Below are 12470 nucleotides of genomic sequence, written 5' to 3' on the forward strand. Positions count from 1 at the left end.
CTGGATATACGACAGAGGTGAGCTCCCATACTGTATGCAGAGTAATTTTGTATATACAGCATTACCATGCTAAAAAGGCTCTTTCTTTTTCTTGACTGCTTTGTTAGTCAAAGATCTTCATAATACTTGGTCATACATCCAAGGTTGCATATTTCAGCACTTTCCTTTGAAATAATTATGCAGGAAAGTTTAAAATGAAGATAATTTGTTTGTATACATTTTCCTTCGTTTTTTTTAATACTATACAAACTTGTCAGTTTAAGTAAAAAGTGCAATTACAAAATCCTGTCACTTCCTGTTCTTGTTATAGATGACATTGTAATTAAGGTTTTTTATGATGGAGATGCTGACCACAAGAAAGCCAAATGTAATCCGGGGTTTGTAGTAAATGGATATGTATATTACATTATATTTTTTTAGATCTAATTTTTGTATGGGATTTTTTCCTTTCAGTGTCATATGTCTCATGATATCAACATGATCTTTTATATTTTGAACTTTTTACTAACTCTCATCTGGTCTAAGTCCCCTCTATTGTTTTCCCATCAACTTCTAGGCCTTCCCACTAGTTTTCATCCTGTTAATTTTCCATTACCACTTTTATGACTAATTGTTCCTCTTCCCTTTCAATCTTGTGTCCAAATCATATTATTGTTTGAGACCTCTATTTTCTAGCTTGTACAAACTACTGTTTATTTGTATGGTATTGCTTCATTTTAGATATAATTCCTCCAATTCAAATCAGTATGCTATATATCATATTTGGGTTTAAACATTGTATTTTGTTGTTCTTGTTATGACAGAATTGCCTTGTGATAATTTTATGAAAAAACTTTGAATAATTAATTGTATAATGTAAGAAATAATGAAGTGAGCTAAGGTATGTTACAATATGTAGCTAGTGTTTCATCAGTGATATGCAGTATTGTTATGTTAGGTTCCATTACTTTTATTTTTATTTTTTCTAATGTTTCTACTGGCATTATTGATTTCCAGTTTATTTTCCCCAATATATTTCTGCTGTAAGATTAAAAAAAAAAAGATGATTAAGTGTATATCAGGTTAACATTTGTTTTATTGAATTGGCAGATCTGTCACAAGATCTTATTACCGAGGTGCTGCTGGAGCTTTGTTAGTGTATGACTTGACGTCTCGAGACAGTTACAATGCCCTTGGCAATTGGCTTGGAGATGCAAGAACGTTAGCTTCACCAAACATCATGATTCTCTGCGTAGGAAACAAAAAAGATTTAGAGGATGAACGTCAGGTTACTTTTATGGAGGCATCACGCTTTTGCCAAGAAAATGGTAAGCTGTTTAAATCTAATTTGCTTTTTGATGATTTATGTGTAATTAAAAAGTTAATGTAGATTGACTCCTTAACAGTATAGTCACCTTTTAAAGAATAATCATCAACATTTACAGAACTTATAGGAGAGCATAAATGATCTAGATCTTGGGTTTTTCAGGACTACATCCTTTCACCATTTCAAGCAGACATTTAAATTGGTATTAAAATTTTTCTTGTGTGCTTGTATATTCTTTGATAGTTATGGGATACATTGCATGCCACTAATTTTGAATACAGTACTGCCAATTATTTGTTACACTAGAGTAAAATCAGTTAAATCTGAAAAATTCTGAAGTGATCTTGTAAGAAAATTTTTATGTAATATAATGTTAATAATTTCTTTTCAACTATTGAAAGATTCTTGGTACTGTATATTATGGTCATTTTCATACAGTAATATTAAATGTTACTATAGACCATTATTTAAGAAAATTTATATATAATTTTTTTGTTAAAGGAAATTATTGAATAAATTGGTGCTAAATCTGATTTATCTCACATTAAAGTACCCATTTGAAATACGGTACAGTAATTTCAGTATGTAACATCTTTGATTTTTCAGAACTCATGTTTATGGAAGCAAGTGCGCTGACTGGAGAAAATGTAGAGGAGGCGTTTTTGAAATGCGCCAAAAGTATTCTTGCAAAGATTGAAACAGGTATTGTTTTGTTCATATCCTATGTTATTGTATGATTTACAAGTTCTTCTTATATTGTTTTACCTATGAAAATGTCTGTGATGTAGTTTCACAATTCTTTAAACAAGCTGTATAGTATTAGAATATATCAAGAAAATTGGTCATAGAAGTTAACAATGTGCCATATATATTACATATCAAATCAGAGTCTTAAGGACCAGACGAGAAAAGAAGCATATTTTGAAGCATCTTAGATAGAAAAGCTCATTATATAAAGTAAACGTAATTCCATATAAATCTTTTACTAATGTAGAATTGGCTACTTGTATTAATTTATAAAACTCAAGTTTCATCTACAGTTAAATTATAAAAGTTTACCTTCACAAAGCTTTTTAATATGCAGACTCTAGAAGTGCCACAGAAGCACCAAAGCAAGTTTGTTCCTACACAGATAAAAATCCTCATCCTTTACAAAGGAGAATGATATCAGCAAAGCTGGAGTGCGGCAGTTAGAAATCATAATGTGTCCCGTAGCTCCTACCATTGATTCCTTCGAGTTGGTAGAAAGCATGGCACCATTCAAGGCCATACTTGCATGCGCACCTTGGTAGGCCAAAAATGTTGGGTGGAGGGCTTTGTTCTTGTGCCTTGGAGCACGAGGCTGTGGTGACCCTTCTGCCCTGACCTGTAGGAGGTGAAGTATCTGTTACTTCTCCCTTTTTGTTGATGTTGCACTTGTCAGCCCCAAATTATACTACCAGTTCTGTCCTTAGGGCAGAACGATCATACTGTACTGGGTTGGGGGGGGGTTAGATTCTCCAGAGCATGCTGCCTTTGCCTTGGTCTTTGCGGCAGACAAGGGTTCTTGGGAGCAGGATGTCTCAAGGACTCTGGACCAATGTCCGGAGCCCATAGTGGCTGACTACCCTGAGTCAGAGAGCTCCTTTGTGAAGGTCGTTGCTCTCATTCATGAGTTCAGCGGCCTGATTGAGGCCACTGGCACTCCCTTAGTGGAAGACTATGGTTATTGATTGCCATCTCAGGGCCCTTCAAGGATGGAAACCTTCATTGGAATTGCCTTGGTCATATCTCGTTGACTTAACAGATCTGCATGTCTGAGAGTTCACTCTGTTCCAGCAGTCCAAGAAAGATCCTGCCACCCCCACTCTCTAGACAGTAGAGGTTCTACATGCTGGAGAATGCCATGTCTGTATTACTGCAGGTAGACCTGTGAGTTTTCGCTCTGACAGCTCCCACAACCTATTAACGAAAAGAGCCTGTGCTTTCACAGTCTTAAAGACCACCCCAACTCACTCCTTTTAGAAAGAGTGGAAGTATGAAGAGGGGAGGGAGAGGGAAACATTGATGACTACGTTTTTCCCTCTCCTGCTGCCGAGAGTAAGTGGTTGCTTGTCTCATCAGGCAAATTGGCAGAAACACGAGGCTGAGTCTTTGGTAGTGAAAGTCTTTCAGGATGATTACTTGCTGCCTGTCCAGAGTTTTTTTCAGTAATATTGATCGGTGAATTTGATTGATCTTTGGTATAATTTTTTCCTATTTGAAACACAAAGTGTTGGATCAGTATATACTGTAGATAAATAATGAAAGGATTTAGAAACACAATCTTTATAATCAAGTTTTAACATTAGCTGAAAAGGTTTGGTGCCTAGACACTAATCTAGGTGAGCTTAGTATATAAATAAGTATTATTTTGAAAATAATTTCCTCTCTTTTCTTCATGACCCATGTTCAATAGTGTAAGAGTAGGAATTACTAACATTAAGGGAGATTCATAAGAGTATAAATGAAATTTGGATAATAGTATTTGTTATTTCTATAATCACCTAATGTTCTTTGGCATTCCCACCCTCCTCCTTTGACTAATGATAATGATGTTAAAAGGATAGGATTTTAGTTTTGACTTCTCGATTGTAGATAACGCAGGTACTGTCCAACCACACCACAGTTATTCCCACTAGTCATAGATGTCGCATCATCATTATTATTATTATTATTATTATTATTATTATTATTATTATTATTATTATTATTATTAGTACTACTATTGAAGCTACAACCCTAGATGGAAAAGTAAGATGGTGATATGTGCTAAGGTGAGAGGCATATGTCTCTTGAAGGGGAAAAAACGGGAAAATTTAAATGATATAAGTTGGCTTCAAGAACGTAGCAATATGAATATCAGGTGAGTATAGAAATCACAAATATTATTGTTAAAATTCTAATTTTCAATATTTAACTTAGCCGGTGATTATAATAGCTGCAGCTCTGCTGCTCGACAGAAAACTTTACGGAAAAAATCCGCCAGCGATCGCTATGCAGGTAGGGGGTGTACTTCAACAGCGCCATCTGTCGTCCAAGTACCCAGTACTCATTGTAAACAAAGAACTCAATTTTCTCTCTGTCGTGCTACCGGCAAGACCTACTAATTCGCTGTTGCTAACTGGATTTGTTTTCACAACTATTTGGTGAAGTACACTTTTCTAGTTTTGAGTTTTCGCTGTGCAGGCTTTCTCTTCAATAAATCCTTGCATTCTTTTTTTGATATCGGATTATTTGTTGATGACTTTGGATAGTTTTTTAATTCCCCTTTGACCAATTCAAAATGGCTGACCCTTCTCAAGTCCCAAAATTCAGGAAGTGTAATGCTAGGGACTGTTCAAGGCGTCTTCCGAAGGCCTCTATCGATCCTCACACCGTTTGTTCCAATTGTCGGGATAAAACCTGTCAATTGGAAGATCGATGTGAGGAATGCGTTGGGCTTTCGGAATTCGATTTTATCGAATTCCAAAAATATACACGTAGGCTAGAGAGAGATAGAGTCAGGAGAAGTTCATCTCGTTCTGTTGATTTTTCCTCTCCTCATGCCCCACAACCTATTCCTTCCCCTGTAGTGGTTGCTCCTAATCCCCCTTCTGGCACTCAGGAACCTTCGATGGCTGATATGATGCGTGCCATCCAAGCTCTGGGTGAGAGAGTTGAGTCCCTGGCTAGTGACCGTAACCAGCTCATGGCGGACGTCAAGGAGCTGAAGTGTAAGAGTGCAGTGGGAAGTGATAAAGTGAGTGATAGTGTTGTGGATAGTGTTGCGCTTGAGGGTTCGTCTGTTCGTACCTGTCGTCCTCCTAGTCCGGGACCTCTTGCAAGCTCCCAAGTCCAGGGGAGAAGCAATGTCGTACGACCAATGGGTTTGAGAGGCTTTAATCAGCGAACAGACGTTCCCTCCGTGGTTTCGGGCGTATCTAACCAAGATCGCCCCACCCACACAAAGACGAGAGAGCCCCTTTATTCCTCGTCTGCGGAAGAGGTTTCTCGCAAGAAACCATGGACCAAGGTCTCACGACCGCTTAAGCGCAAGTCGGTCCCTTCCGCGCAAGTCCAACGGCCCAGTTGTAGCCACTGGGTCAGTTCGGACTCGCTGCAGTCTTCCGATGACTGCTCACCTCCTAAGAGAGGCAAAGCGGTACCGCCGCAGACAGTTACACCGTCTGTCGCCGCACCTGCTCCTGCAGACCCCAAGTGGTCTTTGCTGCAGACCATGCAGTCACAATTAACGTCTCTGATGCAGGACTTTCGTGCGGAGAAGGTTGCTGCTGCACCAGCCTCTTGCCTACAACCAACCACACACTCGGTTGTGCGTCCTGTGGACGCTGAGGCAACCTTCTTGCGCACTCCAGTTGAGAGAGTTCCGCCACCCATGCGTTCCAGTGTACCCTGCCAGCCGCATGTTGACGTTCGGCGACGCACGGAGCCTTCCGTTGACGTTAGCGAGACACAACAACAGTCAGAGTTGTTTTGTTTTGACGCGGTGCGTCAACCTCCGCAACCCAGTGTGGTTGCCACTGCTCACCCGCATCAGGCTAGACAGTCTGGAGTAGACGCTGTGCGTCCCCGCGCTGCTATGGTTGTTGCCAGCTCACAGACTGGGCAACAGTTCCATGACGTTGCGTCCGGTTCAGTCACGCGTGCACCCGTGCGACCGGACTTAGCTAACCAGCCGTTACCTACTCCATTGCCGCTTCCTCCTCAATACTCTGATGATGGACTTTCGGATGATGATGATGCCGCTCACGTTGATGAACCACATTCGGACCTTGACGAGCCTAAGTCCACGCAACCCTCTTTGGACTTTAGAAAAGTTCTAGCTCTGTTCAAAGAGATGTTTCCGGACCAGTTTGTGTCTGTGGCTCCGCGCTCTCCTCCGTCAGAGTTTGTATTAGGTATGCCGTCATCCTCGCCTGCCTTTACTAGACTCGTCCTCGCACGCTCGTCCAAGAGAGCTTTACGAGTGATAGGAGATTGGATGCAGTCCAAAAAGAGTCTAGGGAAGACAGCCTTTATGTTTCCCCCTGCTAAACTCTCTTCTAAATCGAGCGTCTGGTATGCCACGGGAGAAGTTCTCGGCTTGGGAGTCCCTGCCTCTGCCCAGGGCGACTTCTCAAGTCTTGTAGACTCTCCCCGCAGGCTAGCCATGAGACGCTCGAAAATATGTTGGTCATCTTCGGACCTAGACCACCTTTTGAAAGGGTTATTTAGAGCCTTTGAGGTCTTCAACTTTTTAGACTGGTGTCTGGGAGCTTTAAGCAGGAAGATCTCTCCGTCAGAGAAGGATACTTCCTTGCTCATCATGTCCTGCATGGACAAGGCCATACGTGACGGGTCTAGTGAGCTTGCTGCATCGTTCGTATCCGGAGTCCTCAAGAAGCGTGAGAACCTTTGCTCTTTCCTGTCAGCTGGAGTGACACCTTGTCAAAGATCCGAACTTCTGTTTGCTCCTCTTTCTAAGTGCCTCTTTCCAGAGGACTTGATTAAGGAGATTGCTGCTTCTTTGATACAGAAGGACACTCATGACCTGGTTGCGTCCTCTGCTCGCAAAGCCACCCCTTTGCCTACCTTGTCAGCTAGACCAAGGATGGACACTCCAGCGTCCCGATTTATTCCGCCCTTTCGTGGCAGAGCCTCCAGCAGAGGAGGTGCTCGTGCCGAAGGGAGACGTGGAAAGAAGAAAGGAACCAAGTCCTTTAAAGGCAGAGTCTGACTGCCAGCTTCTTCAGACAGCAGTGGGAGCCAGACTCAAGAACTTCTGGCAGACCTGGGAGAAGAGAGGCGCAGATGCACAATCTGTGAAGTTGCTCAGAGAGGGGTACAAGATCCCGTTTGTACGAAAACCCCCTCTAGCAACGTCTCCCATCGATTTCTCTCCCAGGTACAGAGAGGAAGACAAGAGACGAGCATTGAAACAGGAGGTGTCTCTCTTACTAGAAAAGGGAGCGGTAGTCAAAGTCCTGGACCATCAAACCCCGGGCTTCTACAACCGTCTCTTCTTAGTGGCAAAGAAGACAGGAGGGTGGAGGCCGGTGCTAGACGTCAGTGCGCTGAATGTCTTTGTCACAAAGCAGACGTTCTCCATGGAGACCACAAAGTCCGTTCTAGCAGCGGTCAGAAGGGAAGACTGGATGGTCTCTTTAGACCTAAGGGACGCATACTTCCACGTCCCCATCCACCCAGACTCCCAACCTTTTCTAAGATTTGTTTACGAAAAGGTTGTCTACCAGTTTCAAGCCCTGTGCTTTGGCCTAAGCACAGCTCCTCTTGTGTTTACGAGGCTGATGAGGAATGTAGCCAAATTCCTTCATTTAGCGGACATCCGAGCCTCCCTCTATTTGGACGACTGGCTTCTAAGAGCTTCTTCCAGTCATCGCTGTCTGAAGGATCTAAATTGGACTCTAGATCTGACCAAGGAATTGGGTCTCCTTGTCAATATGGAAAAGTCTCAAGTGGTCCCATCCCAAACTATTGTGTATTTAGGGATGGAGATTCACAGTCTAGCTTTTCGGGCTTTTCCGTCGGCCCCCAGAACGAGCCAAGCCCAGTTATGCATCCAGAACATGCTGAAGAAGGAACGGTGTTCAGTCAGGCAGTGGATGAGTCTGATAGGGACACTATCATCCCTGGAACAGTTCGTATCGTTGGGAAGACTACACCTCCGTCCTCTTCAATATCACCTAGCTGTTTACTGGAAAAAGGACAAGACGCTAGAAGCGGTCTCGATCCCCATTTCCGAGAAGATGAAGTCTTCCCTGACTTGGTGGAAGGACAGTATCAGCCTCAGAGAGGGTCTGCCCCTGGCTGTTCAGACTCCCAACCACGTTCTCTTCTCGGACGCATCGGACACAGGCTGGGGCGCGACATTAGACGGTCGGGAATGCTCGGGAACTTGGAACTCGAGTCAAAGGACAATGCATATCAACTGCAAGGAGCTACTGGCAGTTCATCTGGCCTTGAAAAGCTTCAAGTCTCTCCTTCAAGGCAAAGTGGTGGAGGTGAACTCGGACAACACCACGGCTTTGGCGTACATCTCCAAGCAAGGAGGGACCCACTCTATGACGTTGTACGAGATCCCAAGGGACCTCCTCACCTGGTCAAAAGGTCTAAACATTTCGCTAGTAACGAGGTTCATCCAAGGCAGCTTGAATGTCATGGCAGATTGCCTCAGTCAAAAGGGACAAATCATTCCAACAGAATGGACCCTACACAAGGATGTGTGCAAGAGACTTTGGGCCACATGGGGCCAGCCAACCATAGATCTCTTCGCAACCTCGATGACCAAGAGGCTCCCAATATATTGCTCACCAATCCCGGACCCAGCAGCAGTTCATATAGATGCCTTTCTCCTAGATTGGTCACATCTAGACCTATATGCATTCCCCCCGTTCAAGATTGTCAACAAGGTACTGCAGAAGTTCGCCTCTCACGAAGGGACAAGGTTGACGTTAGTTGCTCCCCTCTGGCCCGCGAGAGAATGGTTCACCGAGGTACTTCGATGGCTAGTGGACGTTCCCAGAACGCTTCCTCTAAGGGTGGACCTTCTACGTCAGCCACACGTAAAGAAGGTACACCAAGGCCTCCACGCTCTTCGTCTGACTGCCTTCAGACTATCGAAAGACTCTCGAGAGCTAGAGGCTTTTCGAAGGAGGCAGCCAGGGCGATTGCTAGAGCAAGGAGGACATCCACCCTTAGAGTCTACCAATCGAAGTGGGAAGTCTTCCGAAACTGGTGCAAGTCAGTATCAGTATCCTCGACCAGTACCTCTGTAACTCAAATTGCTGACTTCCTTTTATACCTGAGGAAAGAACGATCTCTTTCAGCTCCCACTATCAAGGGTTACAGAAGCATGTTGGCATCAGTCTTCCGTCACAGAGGCTTAGATCTTTCCAACAACAAAGATCTACAGGACCTCCTTAAGTCTTTTGAGACCACGAAGGAGCGTCGTTTGGCTACACCTGGTTGGAATTTAGACGTGGTACTAAGATTCCTCATGTCAGAAAGGTTCGAGCCGCTACAATCAGCCTCCTTTAAAGATCTCACTTTAAAGACTCTTTTCCTGGTTTGCTTAGCCACAGCTAAAAGAGTCAGTGAGATTCACGCCTTCAGCAGGAACATCGGATTTTCATCTGAAACGGCTACATGTTCTCTACAACTTGGTTTTCTAGCCAAAAACGAGCTACCTTCTCGTCCTTGGCCGAAATCGTTCGATATTCCAAGCATATCAAATATGGTGTTGGAAATGAACTAGAAAGAGTCTTATGCCCTGTGAGAGCTCTTAAGTTCTATTTAAGACGAACTAAACCTTTACGAGGACAGTCAGAAGCTTTATGGTGTTCAGTTAAGAAACCATCTTTGCCTATGTCAAAGAATGCTTTATCCTATTTTATCAGACTGTTAATACGAGAAGCTCATTCACATCTGAGTGAAGAAGACCAAGCTTTGCTGAAGGTAAGGACACATGAAGTTAGAGCTGTCGCAACTTCAGTGGCCTTTAAACAAAATAGATCTCTGCGAAGTATAATGGACGCAACCTATTGGAGAAGCAAGTCAGTGTTCGCGTCTTTTTATCTTAAGGATGTCCAGTCTCTTTACGAGAACTGCGACACTCTGGGACCATTCGTAGCAGCGAGTGCAGTAGTGGGTGAGGGCTCAACCACTACATTCCCCTAATTCCATAACCTTTTTAATCTTTCTCTTGAAATGTTTTTTATTGTTGTTTTTGGGTTGTCCGGAAGGCTAAGAAGCCTTTCGCATCCTGGTTGATTTGGCGGGTGGTCAAATTCTTTTCTTGAGAAGCGCCTAGATTAGAGGTTTTGATGAGGTCCTGTGGTATGGGTTGCAACCCTTCATACTTCAGATCCTAGGGGTCGCTCAACATCCTAAGAGGATCGCGAGGCTCCGTAAGGAAGACGTACTTAAAAAGGCAGAGTAATTGTTCAAGTCGACTTCCTTACCAGGTACCTATTTATTTTATTTTTGTTATTTTGATAACTTCTAAAATGAAATAAAAAATCCTTAGCTCATAATAATGTAAACATTTATTGCTGGTCTCTACCCACCCCCCTGGGTGTGAATCAGCTATTATAATCACCGGCTAAGTTAAATATTGAAAAATGTTATTTTGATAATAAAATAAATTTTTGAATATACTTACCCGGTGATTATAAATTAAAGGACCCTCCCTTCCTCCCCAATAGAGACGCAGTGGACCGAGGAGAAAATTGAGTTCTTTGTTTACAATGAGTACTGGGTACTTGGACGACAGATGGCGCTGTTGAAGTACACCCCCTACCTGCATAGCGATCGCTGGCGGATTTTTTCCGTAGAGTTTTCTGTCGAGCAGCAGAGCTGCAGCTATTATAATCACCGGGTAAGTATATTCAAAAATTTATTTTATTATCAAAATAACATATTTACAGAAATTTGATTTACCATCTTTAAAAAATGAAAGCATCCTAAATTGTTCTTCAGGGTATTAGGTCATAGCCTAGCCCTAGACTATCCAGGGGGTCTTTCCTGTATTATTCTAGGTCTGAAGTTTTACTGTGCAGTATTTTTATCAATATAAATAAAAAATAATCATTTTACAATTCCGATTATATATACTTGTAATGAATAATACTTTTTACCTTAATCCACACTACTGCAGGTGAGCTTGACCCGGAAAGGATTGGTTCTGGAATCCAGTATGGTGATGCCACACTTCGTCGCCTTAAACAGACAAACAGCCAGCGTCCGAAGGCAGGTGCTGAATGCATGGGCTCATCTTGTAGGATCTAAAATTCATAACGATCTTTAATGTTTGGTATGTGTGTGCATCGTGATGTCATCTTTAACATTATGCTCTTAAGCGCTAAGTATCATCATTTTGTTTCAGATTTTCCTTTTTGGTCTCTTACTGAACAATAAATTGCTATATATTTAATAAGACCCATATTGGAAAATTCTTTGTCATTAGGGTAATGAAGGGGTCTCAAATATTTACTTTAAATAAGGTTGCTTTTAAGGCCAGTCTTTTGGTATTTAGGCTTTCCAGAGCACTGAATACTGTATTTTAGTCAAGATATGTCAGCTCATTTTAGGGTATTGATGTAATCTTAAATTTCTACAATGAATTAGTATATCGTATATTTAATTCAATGTTTTTGTTGGCAAATATATTGTAGACCTTTTAGTATCCCTCATTTCAGTAATTATATCTTGTAATCTTTTAATCAATTTTGTTATAGTTTTTCATTCTTAATTCTCTACAGATTACTGTGTGTGATTCTCAGAAGTACATAAGATTGTGAGATTACTGTTACATAAACCTTATGTCATTACTACTGTATGTTTGGGGATAACATTTGTTTTTGATGAGGAAACTATGCAACATAGTACACATCAGAGATTTCCTTTTTAATAAGAATGCAATAGATGTTCAGAATACGAATAAAGTGGGTGATGTGATATGTGCTATTACACTTATCTTTTTATCTTAGGCACTGCTGTATGTGAGTTTAGCAGCCATATTTTTGTGGTCATTTTGTAATGCAGAAGATTATTTTTTGTTATCTCCTGATAAAATTTTTTTCCGAGGAATTCCATACAGTACCTGACAGATTGCCAAAATACATTGTCACTGCTAGAATGATTTGAATTTGTTATTAATTTCATGCTACGTGATTGCCTGATCTTTCTTATTTATGTGTGTCTTCCAACATAATGGTAAATTAAGACCAGTTAAAAAAAAAATTTTGAGCTTTGGTCCTGCTTCTTTGGAGGTTTCTATGTATTCCTAATATTTCTCTTGAAGTAGGGGCTTCTTAAGATCCTCAGAGTAGCATGTATGCTAGATCATTTTAGGATCCTATTTCTTGAAAAATTTTAAGAAAATACAGGTATTGTTATTCACTGGTTGTTATTTCTTTGTTAAATTGTATTGCTCTACCTTAACCAAGTTTAAAGTTTATTGTTTACAAAGTATAGTAGCATCTTTTGTTTATCATATATGATTAGCACAGATTAGCAGCAATAATTTTATCAATTGATGACACCACAAGCAAGATCACTCTTAAATCCTGTAAATCCAGTTTCCTGCTGTAATATGCATTGATCATAATTTCTTAAGTGTGACCTTATTTTTCTTATAATAATT

The 12470-nt window shown here is 41.4% G+C and overlaps 1 protein-coding gene across 2 annotated transcripts in view; it reads left to right on the forward strand.

Annotated features, from left to right (window-relative positions):
* The window catches only part of Rab4 (RAS oncogene family member Rab4), a 46583-nt gene that overhangs the window by 21817 nt on the left and 12296 nt on the right, over positions 1 to 12470 (forward strand). The window contains exons 4-6 of one of the 2 annotated variants that reach the window (XM_068371127.1): positions 1090 to 1307; positions 1913 to 2008; positions 10983 to 11138. In XM_068371127.1, coding sequence (XP_068227228.1) covers positions 1090 to 1307; positions 1913 to 2008; positions 10983 to 11113 — 445 coding nt within the window. In that variant the 3' untranslated portion in view covers positions 11114 to 11138. Of the gene's footprint in view, positions 1 to 1089; positions 1308 to 1912; positions 2009 to 10982 lie in introns of both variants that reach the window. The other variant, XM_068371126.1, reaches the window with a different exon arrangement.

The sequence above is a fragment of the Palaemon carinicauda genome, chromosome 3 (genome assembly GCF_036898095.1).
Source record: "Palaemon carinicauda isolate YSFRI2023 chromosome 3, ASM3689809v2, whole genome shotgun sequence".
In the NCBI taxonomy this organism is placed as follows: domain Eukaryota; kingdom Metazoa; phylum Arthropoda; class Malacostraca; order Decapoda; family Palaemonidae; genus Palaemon; species Palaemon carinicauda.